At 37.2% G+C, this 21469-nt stretch overlaps 2 protein-coding genes across 4 annotated transcripts in view; one reads left to right on the top strand and one right to left on the bottom strand.

Moving 5' to 3' along the window:
* The window catches only part of LOC109109346 (cadherin-11-like), a 75149-nt gene extending 70831 nt beyond the window's left edge, over window positions 1-4318 (bottom strand). The window contains exon 1 of one of the 2 annotated variants that reach the window (XM_042750641.1): window positions 3776-4318. The gene's annotated coding sequence lies outside the window, so the exon portion shown is untranslated. Of the gene's footprint in view, window positions 1-1365; window positions 1484-3775 lie in introns of those variants that run through there. The other variant, XM_042750642.1, reaches the window with a different exon arrangement.
* Window positions 4319-5748: 1430 nt separating this feature from the next.
* Window positions 5749-10400, top strand: rnf146 (ring finger protein 146). Of its 2 annotated transcripts, none has more exons than XM_019063293.2 (2): window positions 5749-5966; window positions 7569-10400. In XM_019063293.2, exon 2 carries the CDS (start codon window positions 7570-7572, stop codon window positions 8689-8691), a length of 1122 nt encoding a protein of 373 aa, XP_018918838.2. In that variant the 5' UTR covers window positions 5749-5966; window position 7569; the 3' UTR covers window positions 8692-10400. The 2 variants fall into 2 exon arrangements, with proteins under 2 accessions (XP_018918838.2, XP_042606139.1); XM_042750205.1 differs by having other exon boundaries at window positions 5780-5908.
* Window positions 10401-21469: the final 11069 nt, after the last annotated feature.

The raw sequence follows: 21469 nt of genomic DNA, 5'->3' as shown, positions 1-21469 counted from the left end.
TTTCAACTCTCAGTGCAATGCATTCTGGGATTGCCAAAGGATACATGCAATGTTGGCTTAAAAATTGCTCAAAGCTTTGGAACAGACTCCTCGTCTGGAATGTTTTTATGATGCAGCCCACGTATACAGCTTGCTAGGTTTGGGAAAACAGCCTTCTGATGACCTCTCATATTATTCAATTGTTCTTACATCAAACAGTTTAATTACCACAGCCTAATCTACATTTTGGATTTCATACATTAGGTGGTCGATTTATGAATCTTCTTAAAAGCCCTAACAACTTTTAAGACATTTCTGAGGATATCTTCAGAAATGTATCACATGAGGAAGTTCTATTTAAGTACATAAGACTTTGAGTCCAATTACATAAATGCTTGTTTTCCCAAACAGCGATTTTGAATGTTTATCTTAAATTACAGTAATTGTTTTCCTCCAAGGAGAAAGCTCGGTGTAAACGCACATCTGTTTCATATATTGTACAGAATTCATTATCCAAAACAATGGTTCAGTGTTTTTGATTTTAGCAGGTTCATGCTCAGTTTCATAATTGCTTGTAGACGAAACCAAACATTCTTTAATATAGCCTATTATAAAAGTAATAATATGAATACTTACACATCGTCCTATATGGCATTCAGTGTGACACTACACCATGCTAGACATTAACGTCTAAAAAGCTCTTGTTCTTTTTTAAGTTCAATATACAGCTAGACTTTATATGAGAGAATTTGAGTATCAAAGATGTGACATCTTGCCCCGGTGTCTCTTCTAGCATAACATGCACGCACAGACAGATGTTCACTACAATAACGGAGACAATGAGAACAGCTGGTGAGGTCGTAGGTTCACACCCCAAAAGCCTTGAGGAACTATCCACTATTGTTCCTGAACCGCTTCATGAATCATGAACTACAACCTGTGCCTTTGATCAAGACAGTTAACCTCATGTCATTCTAACAGGACTCAATCTCTACAAAGTGACCTGAAGATACTGAATACGACTGGAGCGACTAATTAGTAAATGAGCAGCCTACAGTGCGCTTCGAGTCCGTGCGCTCCGGTAACCGGTCACCGGTCACCAGTGCGCGCGGCGCGGCTCCATCTGTCAGAGATTCAGCCGAAGCGAAAGCAAAAGATGTATTTCCCAAATGTATCCATATGACACGCGTCCAACCTGCACACATCAGCGAGCATCTGTCCTTTCCCACAGCACATGTCTAGTATGGAAGCACCAATAAGTGCCTGTAGATATCCAGATATTCAGCGCATGTTTCCGCTTTAATAAGTTTAATTATGCTCATGGTATATAGATGCATGTAGCCTATTACATGCAACATGCCGCTTATGAAGAACACCAGATCTTACCTAAAGGAGGCTGATTTTAGATGACAGCTGGAGAGTCTTGTGTTGGTGAAGGTCTGAGAGACAGACACACGCACATTGAGGAGCGCGTACTGCTCGCTCTCTCTCTCTCTCTCTCTCTCTCATCACTATACAGCGATGAGACCTGCGCGCGCACACTTCAAATAAAATTAAAAAAAATTTCCCCTTAAATTTCTGAGAAGATATAGGCATTTCCGGAACCCAGGACTTAATAGTTAAAATATATAGAGATGTCACAAACATTAGGTGAGGGAAAGCCTATTGTTGACTGTATTTAAAATGTATTAAGCATAGCCTACGTTATACAGTATTCGGTCTTTCATAATCGTTTTGGTTGTGTTTAGAATATTTTAAACATTTTTTATAATTTATAGTTTTTGGTGTTTCTTAATAAGTACAGTTACAGTTAGGTTACCAATGAAAATGTTAACGATTACAAAGGGGTTAGCTTGCATCTATATTTTCACACACACACAAATTTCGTTACAAAATTGCAATGACTGCTCAATAATATGTGATTTCTGGAGTTTGGGACACAGAACAGGACATATGCCTATTCGATAACTGTTTTTATTTCCTATTTGGCTTTATATATATATATATATATATATATATATATATATATATATATATATATATATATATATATATATATATACTAGCCTATATTTTTATGATTTTAAATCTGTAGGCCACTTAACCTCAGAATGATCGATTGATTGGAAAGGAACCTTCCCAACACTGTCGCTAAATAAAACATAACATTATGTTTTCATACAAATCAAAATTTATGTAGTGTCAAAAAGTAATACTTGAGTTCACATGCCATTTATTCTAGTCAGAGGATAACCGTTAGATGGCGCCAGTTACAAAACCAGAATTAGGTAGGCTATTCCGAGGAATATTATGATAAAATTATACACTGGTCATACGTCAAAATATTCGAGCTATTATTCTGTTGGTTACAGTAAAATCTATCACTATCACGGCAACACAAGACACGAAAATAATACACTAAAAATATGTGAATACAACATAGGCTACAGTATATTTATCAGACATGTGGCATCAGAATGAACTGTTTAAATATAAAACAAAATTTCCACATAAATATAAGGTAATTTCTGCTTTCACCAACTTTGACCTGCTGGATGATAAAAACAATTCCACACTAGAGACCTGAATAATATAGCATGGTGGACTTGGCCCACTAAGCAACCACCCCAAACGCCTTAGCAACTGCATAACAATGCCCTGACAACCACCCACAAATGCAGCAAGGGTTCTGTAAAGCACCACTCACATGTTTTTGAGGAAATGTCTACTTACTCATCCACAAATGACCTGCATGCAACAGTGTTTTTAACACAAAAACACATTTATTCCAGCAGACAAATGGAAATGGATACAAATCTATAATCCTCTTAATCTTGGGCTTTTTCTGGAGTTTTTACTGCCTTGAAATGTAAAAATCTATGAATTGCTTAGATTTACAAACACACACAACTTAGGGTCTTTTATATATAAGGCTACCACAGCTACATAAAATCACATTCTTATTATAATTACTGTTTTACAAATTACCTGCCTGTAATGTTCACTAAATAAATTTCAACAGTAATTTCAACAACTTTCCTCTAACTCAATAAATAAATAAATAATAATAATAATCTATTTACAGATGTAATGCAGCATAAATGTTTAATGTTTCACATGCATAATCTTGAGCTTAATGCTGCTCTGTATTGTTGAGGTTTCAGAGCCTTGAAGTTTAAATTCTGTTTTTAACACTCAGATTTACACAGGCTGTTTTATGTAGGCCTAAAATCACATCTTAATTATCATTATTGTTCCACAATTTACCCACCCATAATTCTAATTGAATGATTCTCAACAGTAATTTAAACACGAGAAAGTTTGTTATATTTGGAGATTTTATAGGGCCATAAATGTTTAATATTTTGCTTGCATATTCTTGATGTTGCTCTTTTTCTGTTTAGCGAAAATTGTAAAGTGTAATTGCCTTTTAATTGCCCTGAAGTTTATAGTCTGCCAGAGAGTATTGCTTGGGAGTTTCAGCGCAGTATATCAAGAACTTTATGCAGAAAAGTTTATAATAATCTACTTGTAATCCCCTATATATACATAATGATGAATGTGTGCCTTGTAAACTGTGACCTGGGTTTGTAAATGGGTTCCCACATGACCCACAATACATTGCTGTCAGCTCATTTCCCTGCGAGTGTAATTTCAGCAGGGATCCAGCTTCAATCTGTTTATTTCTAATTTTACCGTATACATAGAATAACAATGACTGGGAGAATATTTGCCTCGCACGCAGCCCCAATACTTGGAGAAGATGAATGCGTGGCATAGTAGGCTACTTTCATACCTGCGAATCTGTGTGTGCGTTCATTGCAACGCCCCAGTTTAGCTGCCTCCTCTCCTCTGCCGTTGATGGTATCTTATTGTTACCAGGTGGCTGCCAGTGACAGGAGCGTTGAAAAACTGCTGACAATAAGCCACGGCTCAAAGGAAAACGCGCAAAAGGAGGACACGCGAGCAGTGTGGCTCTTCCTCGCGAAGGCGTAGGGGCTGAGGAAACCGTTTTTGAAGGGAAAGGAACGAGATCCCCGGGGAAACGTTCCAGCGAGTTCCTGTGCTTTAGATGATGGTTCATAAACTACCATCATCCTCGAGGGCCTGGGGAGCCCAAGCTGAAATACTTCAGAAGTGCCAATAAATGAAAAAGTGAGAATTAGAGGAAAGTTTGGCGAGCCGAGGGGTGTAATGGAGACCGATGGACCATGGGAAAGAAACCCCCCTGAGGAAGAAGTGAGGTCTCGTGTGAAAGATCTGTCATTCACACTGAGAGGGTTTGTGTGGCGTCGTACTAAACAGCTGTGGAAAATGAGCACTCATTGATTTCATGCATATGGCACCCACGCATGCAAACACACACACACACACACACACACACACACACACACTGAAGACTCTGTCACTACAACACAGCCATCCTAGCGTAACAAAGCCACGGGGAATAAAGCGTTCTTTTCTGTTCTAATTTAGGAATTTCTCTCATTTATTGCCATGTATTACACACGATTGCACGCATGGAATGATTATCTCTGCATCACGACACCAAGACCATTTTTCCCCAAGATTCCGAAAAGAGTTATTTGCTCTGCTGTGAAACATTATTCCCTTGAGCGCAGATGTGACAAAGAACATCCGGCGACACGAGATGTTAGTGTAAAACAGGAAGAACAAGGCTACAGATGGACTGCAGTGTGTCTGGTGAACATGCTGTTACTTAATCAAAATCCTGCAGGCGTGCAGCGTGAATATCATATTTTAGGATATAGGCACGGATCTGTTTATTACTGTACTGCCTCCTGTAATTGAGATTAATGCAGTTCAGTGGGCATAACAGGAAAAATGCCAACATTTGAATCCTATGTGCTAGGTGTTGAGTTTTCAATAGCAGAGTGAGTAATAGAAAACTTCTGATTCTGCATACAACTACAAATCGATGTGCTCTTAACCTACTTGCAGCACATAAAAATAGATTCCTTTTCTAGTTTAATTAGTTGGTTATGTAGACAGATTCACTGCTAATTCCCAAGAGACAAGCAGCTGTTTCCCTCCCTTTTTTTCTAACACAATTGTGCCCTCTAGTGACACTGTCTTGAAAATATAGCACATCACAAAATGGACGGATATGGTCGTTAACAAGTCTCAGCATAATGTTACAGTCCAGATGTGAAACTAGTTGATGTTACAAATGGTACAAACCATCCCTTTACAACTAAATGCTGTAACTAAATCAATATTAATTAAAATAACGTTTTTTTCACCCATAAAAACATTAATGTAACTTAAAAAAATTTAATCTAAAAACATATAACTAAACAAATGCGAGTCATTATATACCGCTGTATATTTCAAAATGCGAAAAAGCATGGAAGTGTCAGCCTGTCTTCAAATAACGTTAGATTCATAACATTAATCTATTAAGTGAACGTTGTTGGACAATATTTAAAATAATTTATAAATGCTTAAATAGGCCGATTTCTGACTCTTGCTTGATTTGATGAACCATGCACTATAATACTGGCAGGCCATGCTTTTGTTTGAAATATTTTTTTGAAAACTACTACCTGTTTTTCTTAAGCACCGAACACTATAATGATGTGAAAATACTTAAATAAAAAAAAAAAAAAAACTTTTATGCTGTTCTCAAGATGATGTGAATCCGTTAACGTTGACATTTAGATTTAGAGTGTTTCTGAGCAACGTGAACGCTAAACGCTCAATGTATTTCATGAGAGAGACTTGTATTTTTTCAGGGTCTGCGCAAGTTTTGCGCAGAGTGGATGCGCACGAACACACGTCAGAGGTCTTATTATCACAGAGGAGGCGTACAAACATTATTGTGTTCATCTGTGTCGAGCGAATTCTAACGTTACCAATTAATTTTAGTCAATAAACGAACAATGAGTGATCATCCGGCGACTAGCAGGTGAGCCAAATCTGATCGTCGCTGAAAGAAAGAGGCGAAATTTCGGCTATTTTGTCAGGTGAGTGAACTGAAAGACATTCAGACAAGACGCAGCAAAATCATCAAATATATAAATATTTATTCAAATAACCCAACTGATGATAAAAATATGATTTAATATGCTCGTAGTTTATAAATCGATCATTTGGAAGGGTTTAGGGACTGTGTTTTAGTGTGAAATAAGGCTGTTCCTGCTGTGTTTTGGTCGGGGTGTTGTCTTGTCTACAGGCCTCAATCTGAGCTATCAGTGATCCGATCTAAACATCAACACTTACAAAGCCTGATAAATCTCATTCAATCAGTGTGTGTAATTAGATAATTTATTAATATGACACCTACAAGTGTAAATAGGTAGATTTCAGTAACTCTAGTTTGAGTTGTCGATGGATTTGGGCCTGTAATGCGATATAAAAACACATTTGTCTGTTTAACCGCCCAACGTGACCCAGTTAGTTTAATCCAAATATGTATATTTATCATGATAATATATTAATATTGTTTTATTAAAAGTTATTTAATTTACAGTCTATCTCACCCTTTTAGCTGTTGTCGGTGTAACATTTTTAGTGATTTTATTTTATTTTATATTATTAAATTATTTTGAAGGTTTAAACCATTTAAAAATATTTTAGTGTAATGTTTGTTAAATAATGTACTTATAACCGAATCTTTATGGTTTGTTTATTTAAACATTTAAATATCAATAACTTAATTATTTTGCAAATATTACTATTTTTCAGTCTGTATGTTTTCTTTATTTTTGTAAATATATGTTGCGTTTTACTGATTTAAGTTTATGAATTTTAAATGTAAATTGTTAAATATTATTCTTTTATTGTATTATTTAAAAACTGTTATTGTAAATTTAATGGTTCCAACCAGTCAGACATTTTAGTTTAAGCTTTAACAAATATAATATTTTATTGCTGTTATTTATCATAACAGTGTGTTTAACCTTATCTCACGTAACATAAAAGTAATGTCTGATATTCTAGTATATTCTGTACCAGCATCATAAAATGTCCCGTAAATGGTTTGGCTGTAAAGGATTTGGGTCATGATATATTTAGATCATTTCTGCGTCTGATTTGGGACAGTTGCCATTATGAGCATACACAGGTTGACCTATCAAGCCAGATGGTTATGTTGGAGTCAGTTTTATAAATTTATAATGGTAAACAAAGATTTAAGTGCAAATTAAGAAATCTTGTCAAGATAACAGCGTAGTGTAGTTCTTCCTCTCGTTCGTTGTGCTTCTGGTTTCAATGAATGTGCTTCCAAATATAAATTAACAACTCTTTTTTTTATTTTATGTGTTGCACAAGACTTCTGTTTTATATTGACAGATAATACATGAATGGCACTCTTTCTTGTAAATGTGGAGTAATACTTAGATGAGAGACTGGAAATGCTAGAGCAACAGTGAACAAAGAACTCAAGCTAGCCCTGTTTACTCGTGACTTTTGTCGACTTAGGCTACATAGTTTGGTAAACAGTGCCCCATTTGTTACATCTGCTTACATAACGCTGACATTAGCTTGTGTAGGCAGTGCATTTCTCCAAACTTGTGTTTCCATGCATCTTTTCCTGTGAAATCATTTTGTTTTTATTTTCTTCACAGCATGGCTAGTTGCGGCGAGGTGAATCTTTCTGTGGACTCCTTGACATCTGGCAAGAAGGTGAGTGGGGAGTCTGTGACGGAGGGAAGTCCGTCCCCTTCGTCTCCTTCGCTGCCCATTCCGGAGTGTGCAATCTGTCTGCAGAGCTGTGTCCACCCCGTACGCCTGCCATGCCGCCATATTTTCTGCTTCCTATGTGTGAAAGGAGCTTCCTGGCACAGCAAACGCTGCGCCCTGTGTAGAGGGGAAGTGCCTGAGGACTTCCTGGAGCGTCCTACTTTGCTCTCGCCCGAGGAGCTGAAGGCTTCGGCGACTGGCGGACGTGGGACGGGGACTGGTGGCCACGCCTGGTACTACGAGGGGCGTAATGGATGGTGGCAGTACGACGAGCGGACAAGCCGAGAGCTAGAGGACGCGTTCAACAAGGGAAAGAAGAGCGCCGAGATGCTGATCGCCGGGTTCCTGTATGTGGCCGACTTGGAGAACATGGTGCAGTACAGGAGGAACGAACACGGCCGCAGGAGGAGGATGAAGAGGGATGTGGTGGACATCCCTAAGAAGGGTGTGGCTGGATTAAGACTCGATCCAGATCCCAATCTCAGTTCCACATCGGGATCAGGAAATGATCCCATTGCAGCGCCCGCGGTTGCGGATTTAAATGGAACAGTAGATGGCGCCACAGTGGAGCGAGAAAGTTCGGCGGATGGCGCAGACACTGGAATCAGCGGAGGACGTCCACAAGGAGTCTTTGCTTCTGCTCCCGTAAGGCCGCCAACTGTCTTGGGCGGTCACCTGACCAGCCCTGCTTCCTCCGGCGATATTCAGCTTGTACAGGCTCTCTCCCAACTCGATATGAATCCTGCTGAGCAAGAAACAGAAGAGGAAGACGCAGATGACGAAGACGATTCGGCCGCTCCGGATGCCTCGGGGTATGAATCGGAGTCTGGCACAAGCGAGGATGAAGATGATCAGGCTGGGGATGAAGGTGAAGACGAGCACACAGAAGGCTCCCAGGGTAGGCATAGACTGCATCAGTTGGACAGACCACCCCCTGGTGGTGGCCCAGCGCATAGCGGCGATCGCTCTGGGTGCCCCGATGGTCAGTGCACCATTACGAAGGTCTGACGGCAGCACAACTACAGGACTCCTACCTAACTCCTACAACCGCTGGGTATTTCTAACCAATCTCTGAAATGCAAAAAATGAAACGAGTGAACCATTCAAATCAATGAAACACGGTCTTGGATAAGGGTGGAGGCTTGGGGCGGGTGGTTTTAGTGTAAGAATAGTGCTTGTCTTTCTCTTTCAGTCTTGGAGGACTGTACCAGGGCTGTACTCTTTAATGGAAATTACAGGCAAAACTACAATAAACTTGCTTTTATCATGCCTAGAATACTGTAAATTGGTCCAACCATTACACTTTCATTTGCATTCATGTAATTGAAAATAAATATTCAGAATAAAACTACTTTTCACCCTGAAATTAAAAGAAAAGTGTATAAACTATATTTTGCACAAGCCTGGTAAAAGCGTTAAGATTTTTGTTTTGCTAACAATTACGCACATTTCATCCTAAACTCTCATTACTCTAATGCATTTGTTTTAGTTATTATTCTCAGTGCTGATTTTCATTTGATTCTTATTACTGTGCTACATACATTTATCTAAAAGTTGTATTTATTATTGCATTAATGAGAATTTGCCTAATTGTACACAATTTCACAATGCGAAGAAATCTTAATCATCTACAGTACAGGCTTCTCCTTTTTTATTTTTAGGGTGAAATATGACCCAAACATGTTCTTAAGGTTCCCGTTTTTTTCATCTAGAATGGCTCAACACCATTATCCATTGGTTATGGAGTCATACAGTAATAATGAGCTGTGGTGTAATGGAGTTAAAATCTTTTCATAAAAATATGCCATATCAGCTTTTAACCTGAGGCTTCTGCACTGCCATCAGAAAATAATTGGAACTTTATGCACTGTTTTAATAATGATAAAATAAAATTGCATCTCTTGGTAGGAAACCCATATGCATTGCATCTTAACTAGTTTTATTATTTGAATATCGCAATTATTCTGATAGATCAAAATGCATGACTTTATATTTTGCAAACAGTATTTTCATGGAAATGTAGAACATTTTGTTATGCACCACCTGGTACAGAGCCTTCTAGATCTGCAGCAAGTGGTAATAAATCCTTTTGGTGAAATAACAAGCATTAGATGCAAAACCAGCATAATTTCAAAAGCAAAACCTAATGAGAAAATAATTTATTGTAGTTTTGCCAAGGATTCCTCTTTAACATGCTCTAGTCATTAGAACACCTTCAATCATCTTACATTTACTACTTCTAGTGATTCATGATGTGAGGTTTAAAACTCTTTAACGGCGTGTGTGTGTGCATTTGCGTTTATTTTAAGCAACTTGTTTTTATTCTTCTGTCTCATCTTGGTGTGCTTTATCTGTTTCATGGATTTGCATGTGTTTCTGTGAGCAAGGATGGAGCCCTGGACTATGGCGCTTTGAACTCTGGGAAAGGCGAGTTTTATCATATTGTAATTTCTAGTTGTAAAGTACTCCTCAGACTGCAGCACACCGAGTGAGTGAGTGGTTTTCAAGCATAGGTGTCCTATTTGAAGTTTTTTGAAATTTTTATGTTATTTTCAACCCTGCTAATTCTCATCTCCATTTGTTCAGGTTATTTGTTGTCAACAAAACAAAATGAAAACTAAAATCAAGAATAACTTCTTTTTGGTGTATTTATGTTTTAACTGTGTTTTGTTACCAGGTTTATCTGAGAAATAAAGTGTCGTCTGTTACCTGTCTGAGATCAAACTGTCCTCATGTATATATTTCAGTTTAAGGTTTACTTTACCTTAAAGAATGTTGATTTTGTAATTTTCCACCTGCTAATATTATGCATAGTCTAAACGTGCTAAAACTGGAATTAGCCACCAAAGCTCAGTTTCAGAAATCAGCAACACTATCAGATCTTCAAAGTTGTTTCATTACTGCAGACAATTGAAAAAAAAAATGATTTGCAGATGTAAAACTTTCTGAATAAGTTTTGAACCAGAGGTGCTATTAAAATGTATGTAGTTCTTATAGGAATAGTTATTCCTGAATAGTGCTCTCTGACTTTTTGTTTTTTAAAATGAACTAATTAAAATCTTGTGCACACTGACTTCCAGGAACTGTGTGAAGCCAGCTGATTGAAGTTGAGATTTTTGAGAAAGGTCTTGCCATTTTTGTGTGCAAGATGCAGATGATGCTGAAACTAGTCAAAGGTGATCTACAATCTTTTCTGGGTAATATTTACACAAAGACTCAAGATTTATTATCACTGCAATACTGTATCCTAAAATGAAAGGTATGGCTATAAACTTACTGATACTTATGTGAAAAATATCTTGCTTTCACAAAGTAAGTGGCTTGAATTTTGTTAAAGGGATACTCCACCCCAAATTGAAAATTTTATTAATCAATTACCCCCATGTCGTTCCAAATCTGTAAAATCTTTGTTCGTCTTCAGAACACAATTTAAGATATTTTGGATGAAAACCGGGAGGCTTGTGACTGTCCCATAGAGTGCCAAGTAAATTACATTATCAAGGTCCAGTTCAACCGTAACATTTTGAAGCGACGAGAATACTTTTGTACGTGAAGAAAACAAAAAATAATGACTTTATTCAATAATTTGTCTCTTCTGTGTCTCTCCGCATTACCGTAGTGCCATTTTGAAGAATATAAGTGACGTGACCCTACTCAAATTTGTGCTCTGCATTTAACCCATCAAAAGCCGCACACCACACCCGGAGAGTGGGCAGCCATTTTTGCTTTCAGCACCCGGGGAGCAGTTGGGGGTTTAAAGCCATCAAGGGCACCATAGAAAATGCTGGCCCGAGACTCGAACCCACATCCTTTGTTAGGGTCAAACGAAAGCATAAATACACATAGAAAATGTATCCTTGTGGCCCCTGCGTTCAGCTCATATTCTCCAAAATATTGTTATTTTTGTTTTCTTTGTGTATTCTTGTATTCTTGTCACATAACGTCACTGATGGCAGATGGACTATTCTACTTGGCAGTCTATGGGACAGTCACAGCCTCCCAATTTTCATCCAAAATCCTTAAATTGTGTTCCAAAGATCTAAAATTTTCATTTTGGGGTGGAGTATCTCTTTAAAGGATAGTTCACTTTAAAAATGATAATTGCTTTAAATTTACTTGTTTGTGCAAGCACAACAAAAACCACAAAATTAAGGTCCAATTAGAATTTATTTGGGTTTTTAATCAGTCTGTTCCAAAGAGGAACAAAACTTGAACAGTTTGTGTATGCATGACTGTCTGTAAAATATGGGTAAGTGGGATTGTTACAAATATAGTGACATAGAACATAGCCATGACAGTCTCAGTGATCAGTATTATGGTGAGGATTTTGTTCTTGTCTTCAGACATAGTGGAGTCCGAGGTGCATGAACCTAGGCATCTCCCAGGACAGACCCCTGCAGCACTCCAGTAAACTCGTTAAACTCTGTCTGCGGTGACCCGAATGACACGCCCTTCCTCTTGTCCGCCAGACAGAAATCCGCCATTGCGTCTCTATCCCATCACTACAGGGGGGATGGATTGATGGATCTACAGTAGCATCTCACTCCTTGAATAGCAAAGGGAATGTTTGTATAGTCGCTGTTCACCTTCATAGCTTCAACCAAACTTGGCAGCCTGATATTTCAGGACAATCTTTGGGCCTTTATGGTCTTACTTTAGGGATCGAACATGTATTTATTGTGCGTGTGGATGTGTATTTAAGGACAATGCCCTGTCTCTGGCTGTCGGTATTTAGCGAACATGTTGGCTCAGTGTCTGAGATGATCTCATTCGGTAATGTCTGTGTAATCATTAATAACTTTCATATGACACCTCACTGCGCTGATGACATCTCAGCTCATTTTCTGCTGTGCTCTGGTCACGGCGCCGGCAAGTATGCATGGGTCATTCCCCTGGATCAGATCACAGTCTGCGTTTTAACCAGTCAACAGTTTTAAAGGCACGATATCCAAGGTATAAGGCTGTCTATACACTTTAAAAAAGTTAGGAACTGCTAGTAAAGTTCACAAATAATTACAAGAAACCGCAAGTAACACGTTGAATGCAACATAAAACAATGGAGTATTATTGTGAAACAATCTTAATAATGTTTTATTTTGTCAATACAAACAACACACACACATAATATATTATATATTATAATATACTTCAATATGCACCATATACACACACATACATACATATATACACACACACACCATATATATTTGGACACACAACACACACACACACACACATATATACAGTTAGGTCCATATATATTTGGACACTGACAAAAAAATTGGTGTGCAGACTTTAATTCAAGGGGTAGAACAGAAATATAACACAAAATGCTTAGGAATTACAACCATTTTTATACACAATCCCCCCATTTTCAGGGGCTCAACTGTAATTGGACAAATATAATCATAAATAAAATGTTCATTTTTGATATTTTGCTTAGAATCCTTTGCAGGCAATGACTGCCTTAAGTGTGGAACTCATGGACATCAGCAGAGACTGGGCTTCCACCTCTGTGATGCTTTGCCAGGCCTTTACTACAGCTGACTTCAGTTGTTGTTTGTTTGTGGGTCTTTCTGCCTTTAGTTTTGTCTTCAGCAAGTGAAATGCATGCTCAATCGGGTTAAAATCAGGAGACTGACTTTGGCCATTGCAGAATATTCCACTATTTTACTTTAAAAAACTCCTGATTGGTTTTGCTGTATGTTTTGGGTCATTGTCCACTTGTACTCTGAAGTGCCACCCAATCAACTTTGCTCCAGAATCTGGGCAGAGAGTATTTCCCTATACACTTCAGAATTCTTCCGGCTGCTTCTGTTCTCTGTCACGTCATCAATAAACACCAGTAACCCAGTGCCACTGGAAACTCATGCCATCCATCCTCCACCATGTTTCACAGATGATGTTTTATGCTTTAGATTATGAGCTGTTCTAAGCCTTCTCCACTTTTTTCTTCCCGCCATTCTGGTACAGCATGATCTTAATTTCAGCCATCCAAAAAATGCTTTATTTCTCTTTTAGATGTTTTTGGCAAAGTCTAATTTGGCCTTGTTTGCACCTTGTGGTGAAGCCTCTGTATTTGCTTTTGTGAAGTCTTCAGTTGATTGTAGACTTTGACAGTGACACGTCTACCTCCTGGAGAGAGTTCTTGTCTTGGCTGGATGTTGTGAAAGGGTTTTTCTTTACCATTGAGAGGATTCTCCAATCATCCACCACTGTTGTCCTCTATGGACATCCAGGCCTTTTTATGTTGCTGAGCTCACCAGTGCTTTTTTTTCATAATGTACCAAACTGTTGATTTGGCCACTCCTAATTTAACTGCTATCTCTCTGATGGATTTGTTTTGATTATGAAGCCTAACAGTAGTCGTTTTCATTTGTATGGGGAGGTCCTTTGACTGCATTATGTGGGTTCAGAGCAACAGCTTCCAAATGCAAATGGCACACTTAAAATCATCTCCAGAACTTTTACCAGCTTAATTGATGTAGAAATAACAAAGGAATAGCCCACGCCTGCTAATGAAACAGCTTTTGAGTTAATTGTCCAATTACTTACGGTCCCGTGATAAAGGGGGAAGTTACATATTAAAGAGCTGTGGTTAACTTTTCCTCCAATTATGATGTGAATACTCTCAAATTAAAGATCAGAGTGTGCTCTGCAGTGGGCACTATAAACTGCCACTGTATAATATATATCTTATTATTTCCTAGCTATCAAACACTTGACAGAGTTCTCTCTGGTGTTTAGGTGCCTGAAGTTTTTTCACCCTGAAGGTGTGTATCATCACCTAAATTTATGCATATTATTGAGTGTTAATTTGATTGGCCCATTTGGATGTTCAAAACTACAGACTCGTCTGTTGTCTGGTTTTTATAATGAGTTGATTTTTCATAGTTTTCGGCATTTTGCTGCACATTTAAGCATGAGTACTTTTACACAATTTGGTTTAATGTGTAAAGTCATCTAAATTACCTAAACTTCTCTCTCTCTCTCTCTCTCTCTCTCTCTCTCTCTCTCTCTCTCTCTCTCTCTCTCTCTCTCTCTCTCTCTCTCTCTCTCTCTCTCTCTCTCTTTCTGTCAAGAAAAGGTCATGTATAATTCAAGCAAAAGCCGATTTATGCTTTTCGGGGGATTATAGAATTTTGGGGCATAACCTTGATTTGTAGATTCATCCTGTGCATGTTATTAGCTTTTTGAATCTGTTTTGACATTGTAGTGTCTAGGTGGTTTTTCCTCTTTATTGATCTCCATATAAACATTTTTTGTTGTTGCATTTTTTCTCTAATTTTTTATTTTTTTGGGGTGATTTTGGTTTTTTGGTCTGTTGTTTTATATTGATTTGTAGATCTGTTGTTATATTGTTTATATTTGTGTATAAATTTTTTATATTTGTGTTTTGGTTTATAATATTGTTTTTTTTTTTGGTTGTTATTACACTACTGTTCAAAAGTTATAATTTTTTTTAGTAATATTTAACCAAAATATGAATATGAGACATTTTGCTACTGTAAGGAGGTTCTGGTTCTCCATGCTGATATTACACTGGTCTGAGGGACAGTGTGGAGATCAGGTGATAATCTTCTCTCTGACAGCAGCTGTTGGTGGAGTTCACATTCCCAAGTCTCAGACTGACTGAGAGTGTGATTTTCTCACCCTCTTGAGTTGCTCTATTCTTCACTGTCTCTTTACATGTGCTCAGGCGCCAGATAAACGGGTCATGTATGCTTTCATGCTCAGAGCTTTAGTCATATATTTAATATCCCGTGATGTAAAAAGTTTCATAACTACTTTATCTACTGTAAATGGATAATCCACCTCAAAATGAAAATTTGTCTTTCCCCTCTCCCCCCCCCCTTTCAAATTGTTCCAAACCTGTAGATTTAGATCCAAACCTGTATGATTTTCTTTCTTCTCTCGATAAGATAACCACTAGATAAGATATTTGGAAGAATGTGGGTAACCAAACACTTTTTGGTCTCTAATTAGTTACTTACCATAGTATTTAGTAATTAGGGAACAAAAAGTGTTTGGATAACCACATTTTCCAAAATATCTTCTTTTGTGTTCAGAAGAAGAAAAAAAATATAACAGGTTTGGAACATGAAGTTAATAACATTCTCCCTAGAATCAGTATGCTTAATCTGAACCACCATAGCAACGGCTGACAGTCTTAACCTATCAGAGGCTGACTGCCAGTCTAATAGTCCAGTTGTCAGCATAGACGGCCATCAGGAGTGACTGTCAGGTCTGTATTGTACACAGGACTGAGCTATATCTGATGTGAGGACAGTTCTCTGGATATACCCATGCAATCAGCAACCTCTTTTAACCTGTCTGCGGTGTAGCACTGAATAGAAGTGTCTAAAATGCCTGTCATTAGAGGTCGAGAGGGTTTTTTTAACTGACAGCTGTCTCTCTCGACATTCAAGGCCGAGCTGCGTTTTTTATTTATATGCCATGCTACCCTTGTTTACCTTCTAAAGCTGAGTTCACATGACTCTTTTATTGTGAAACAAAATGTTATATGGGTTCAAAATAAGTCAAGCTCTATCGATTGCATGTGAAACTCATTTTAGACCATCCCACAGTTTATATAAACAACATAACATTTTTGCTCACCAAGGTTGTATTTATTTGATCAAAAATACAATGTATATATAAAATTTAAAATAATGTTTCTATTTTAAAATATTTTAAAATGATATTTATTCCTGTGACACAAAGCTGACTTTTCAGCATCATTACTCCAGTCTTCAGTGTCACATGATCCTTCAGAAATCATTCTAATGTGCAGCATTTATTTTAAAGGAAAATATTTCATAACATAAATGTCATTGCTGTCACTTTTGCACCATTTAATGCATCCATGCTGAATAAAAATATACATTTATTAAAAAAAAGTAAAAATACCAAATGACCCTAAACTATTTTTAACAGTGTAACAGTGTATAGTGTCGTAAAAAAAAGGGTTTTTGCCCACCTCCGATTTGTTTTTTCTTTCTTTTTTTTTTCTTTTTTTTACTTTTTTTTTTTGCATATTTGTCACACTTAAAAGATTCAGATCATCAAACTAATTTTAAAATTACACAAAGATAACCCAAAAATAAATACAAAATGATTTCATTTATTAAGGGAAAAAGGCTGTCCAAACCTGCCTGGCCCTACGTGAAAAAGTAAATGCCCTAAATATATAAAATACAGGTTGTTCCATCCTTAACAGCAACAGCTTCAATCAAGTGTTTGTGATAACTGGCAATGAGTCTTTCACATCACTGTGGAGGAATTTTGGCCCACTCTTATTGCAGAATTGTTTTAATTCAACCACACTGGAGGGTTTTTGAGCATGAATGGAGAGTTTAAGGTCATGCCACAGCATCTCAATCGGATTTAAGTCCGGTCTTTGACTTGGCTATTGCAAAAAATTAATCTTTTGTTTTTTTTAGCCATTCAGAGGTGGACTTTGCTGGTGTGTTTGGGATCATTGTCCTGCTGCATAACCCAAATGTCAGCATCTTTTGGATAAGTGTCTGATGGTTGGGGTTTCTAATTGATGGTTTTATGTTATAGTTCAGAGTTTTTGTTTTAGTTTGCAGAATTCATGCAGCCCCAGACCATCACACTACCACCACCATGTTTGACTGTTGGTATGATGTTCTTTTTATGAACTGCTGTGTTGGTTTTACGCCAGATGTAACGGGACACACACCTTACAAAAAGTTCAACTTTTGTCTCATCAGTCAACAGAATATTTGCCCAGAAGTCTTGGGGAAAATCAATAATTTTTTTTTTTTTTGGCAAATGTGAGACGAGCCTTTGTGTTATTTTTGGTCAGCAGTGGCTTTTGCCTTGGAACTCTCTCATGTATGCCGTTTTTTCAGTTCTTTCTTTTGTTGCAAACTGAGATTAATTGAGGCAAATGAGGCCTGCTGTTCTTTAGATGTTGTTCTAGGGTCTTTTATGACCTCCTGGTGAGTCGTTTTGCGCTCTTGGGTAATTTTCTAGTCCGGCCTCTCCTGGGAAGGTTCAGTTTGTTCCAAGTTTTCTCCTTTGTGGATAATGGCTCTGACCGTGGTTCGCTGGAGTCCCAAAGCTTTAGAAATGGCTTTTAAAACCCTTTCCAGTTTCATGTCAACTATTTTGTTTCTCATCTGTTTCTTGAATTTCTTTAGATCATGTGTGTTGCTCTTAAAGCATGCTTCATTTTGTCAGACAGCTTCTATTTAAGTGATTTCTTGATTCAATAGATCTGGCAGTATTCAGGCCTGGGTATGGCTAGTGAAATTTAACTCCTCTTTCTAAAATAATGTGGTTAATAAAGTTCTTTCATGATTTACCAGGAGGGGGTAATCAATTTTTCACGCAGGGCCAGGCAGGTTTGTACAGATTTTTTCCCTTAATAAATGAAATCATCATTTAAAAACTGCATTTTGTATTTACTTGCATTATCTTTGTGTAATATCAAAATTTGTTTGAGGATCTGAATCTTTTAAGTGCAACAAATATACAAAAAAATAAAAAACAGGAAGGAGGCAAAAACCATTTCACGGCACTGTATATTGTGCACTTACAATCAATTATTATTATTATTATTAAAATTACAGACCACTAATTTCTTGTCCTCTGTTTTTCATTCAAAGTCAGTGCATTTTCTTTCTCTTAATTCCCTTACAAAAATAGCTAGCCTCCCTCAGAAATGAGTTTTAAACAGGATCAAAGGCAAATTATGAGTTTTACCTGCAATTTGGTGCTGATGTTGATGTAAATGGTAGCAGCAATTTGCATAAAAGATGGAAAGCCACAATGTCAATAGCAGAAAGTTGTATTGATTAAAAATGGCATCAATTTAACTATAATTTAGAAAATTTCACATGCGAAATTTGTTATTTTCTGTGGTTACATTCTATATGCAAAAGATGCTGTCATTAAAGCTTGTTTTGAACCTAACTTTTTTACATTTTAGATCCTTATTAAGATGTTTTGATCAGGAATGGCTTCAAAGGGCATGACTCAAATGTGGATGTGAAAATGGTCTGATCCTAGATCTCATGGTTCTAGTTTGACCCAATATGCAAGGAACATGCAGATCATTGTCAGATAGTAATGGAGATAATGGCCTAGAAGATTCCTTTCCTAACTCATGCCAAGTCATGCACAATTGGCCCAGCTAACTGTCCGTCTCTCGTTAGTCTCCCAAACGCTCCCATTCCGGCCTGTCATCCTCTTGTGTCCCACAGATGTCATGCCAAGTTCTCAACATGGACTGTCAATCCACAGCTGTCAGTCAAACACAAACTAGTTCTATTAGATACAAGGACAGCAGGCCTTTTTTGTCTAAGTCTGATGTAGTTTGCTCTTGATATACTTCTTAGAACAATTGTGTGTCCATCTTGTATGTGGTCCAGTGGTCTGTACTTTCCACTGTTTAAAGACTCGTGGAAGAGTATCTCCTTTCAAAGGGATGTTTTGTGACCTTTCTCTATTTTAGAAAACAGGACAGATATTCCCATGATCTCTCAAGACATGGTATATCAGTCACAAGCAGTTGTCAATATCAACACCTTATCCTAAGTGTCTGGAAGTCTCAAAGGTTGTGAGGTGTCCATGCTGCTTATCTTTGCAAGTAAGTCGTAATCAGTGAGTGTTGTAACTTGGATCTTTTTCCACCCACTCTCTGACTCATATAATTAAATGGGTGATAATTGCTGCTGTCCATGTACTGTAGATTTTTTTATTAATTATTTTTTAAATTTTCTTTAATGTTACTTTCACAATTAAACCAAGAAAGTTAATTCAGACATCAAATTAAACTTCGCTGACTTTTTTATAAATACAAATTAGCCACCAATTTGCCAAAACCTTTATTTTTTGTTTTGTTTTGTTTTTTACTGCATGACTAATTTCTAATACTTTTTATTATTTTCATGTTTTAATTTACTTTAATTTTACTTTTTTATAGTAGTAGTAATAATAACAATATCAATCATTTTTACACTGTAAGTAAGAAATACATTTTTATTACCTTTTTTTGGCATCTCAATGGTTAAATTTGACTACAGGAATACAAATGAGATTTTGATGATCACAGTAAAAATAAATAATGAATTACTGACTTATTAAATGTTCCCATTCAGTAAAAATGATCTTCCATTTCTCTTAACATTAACATTAACTTTCTATCACACAGACACACTTTCTGTTTCACTCTTTGTTGTGTCTCTTGATTTTATTAGATGTCTATTTCAGTACTGAGGAGGGATGTATGCCTGCTGTGTGTGTGTGAGTGTGAGCATACAGTATGTGTGTGACCTTTTAATCCGCAGGTCAGAGGGGCGCAGGGTATCAACGTGAGGTGCACACGTGCCCATGCCACAGTCATGCTATGCCTAGCCTGCATTAGCCATTCACTTCATTCTGTCGTTTAGCCCACACACATAAAGCCCTTCGACATGTTATTATCAACCATGACAGCAAGTAATGACCCTCTGGAGACTTGTGACTCTAATTGGCATTCGCCAGCAGCAACTGTGACTATCATGTGTTTTGGGATTGGGAATGACAACCAGCAAATTTCAGATCAGTTAAAGTAAAATGTTATGATCTCAGAGCATTAATTCTATTCTTATATATACTGCATGTTCAGTGCCTACAGAATTCATGCATACTAAATTTCACTGGGTTTAATGGAGTTTTTTTTTTCTTCTTTTTTCTTTTTTTCTGTATAGGTGTCTGCACTGTTTGTCTGCAGTGGCTTCGGTTGTGTGTTCATGGTGTGTGTGTTCACTGCTATAACACTCAATCTCAATTAGGAGTGTCAATGAGGCCTGTGTTCACGGCACTCAATCTCAATTACTTGGCCACACATCACTTCACTTTCATTCTCATAGTTAGGAGTGCTGTAACATGCAGTAGCATAAACCACCTTCTATTATCAGTTTTCTTTTTCAGTTAACATTTTTTCATGGTGAACAGTTTACTAAGTTACAATATGAAACTCAGCATTTTCATAGCATTGCCTGGAAACATATTTCTATTCACTTCTGCATTTATTTGCATATTTATGTAGAGTGCATTACTGTCTTAATGTTTGCAGACTTACATAAATAATTATACATGGACTGAATGACTACTGTAAGTACATGGGTGATATTCACAAACTTATTTATTATTCAAACACAGATCCCAAGAGGCTCACATTGCTTTTTTCTCAAAATGCAGTAAATATATATATTGGAGCTCTATAAAATGTGGGTGAATCGTTTTGCTTACCAGGAAATAATTTTGTAGCATGTCCAGTTTTGGAAACTTAAAACAGCATATAGGTTGATTTGAGTTGTTTGAATTAAAGACCACAGATATACCTCCATGCAAGTATGTACAGTAAATGCAGATGTGGATTATTGGCCACTTCACTGCATATGTATGTTCCCATTATACAAACTTAAATGCATTCAGTGGGGGCAATAGAGCCGCCTTAAAATATCAGTCACTGATTGTTTCAAATCTAATGGTGAGGAATTGTAAATGTTCATAAAATTCTCTTAACATGCTTCCTTCATCATGCTGGAAGATCAAGCAGTTTGGGGAATTGATAGATGGATGCTTATGCCCCTTATGACAACAGTGTGAATGCAGTATGTAATATAAATTGTGTTTCAGGGTGCAACAAAATGAAATCAAACTTGCATAGCTAGAAGCATTTGAGTTTGCTAACTTGGGCCTCTCTTGTATTTAATCATTATTAACTTATGAAAGTATAATACCTCTCTTTCTCTTATGTAATGTGCTG

The sequence above is a fragment of the Cyprinus carpio genome, chromosome B23 (assembly GCF_018340385.1).
Source record: "Cyprinus carpio isolate SPL01 chromosome B23, ASM1834038v1, whole genome shotgun sequence".
NCBI lineage: Eukaryota > Metazoa > Chordata > Actinopteri > Cypriniformes > Cyprinidae > Cyprinus > Cyprinus carpio.
Note: the sequence above shows the minus strand (reverse complement) of the source record. Positions and strands in the feature narration are given on the sequence as shown.

Coding starts and splice junctions, on each gene's coding strand:
- rnf146 (XM_042750205.1), top strand. CDS start 5,883: ATGAGTGATCATCCGGCGACTAGCAG. Junction 5,909..7,568: donor GATCATCCGGCGACTAGCAG/GTGAGCCAAATC, acceptor TTTTCTTCACAG/CATGGCTAGTTGCGGCGAGG.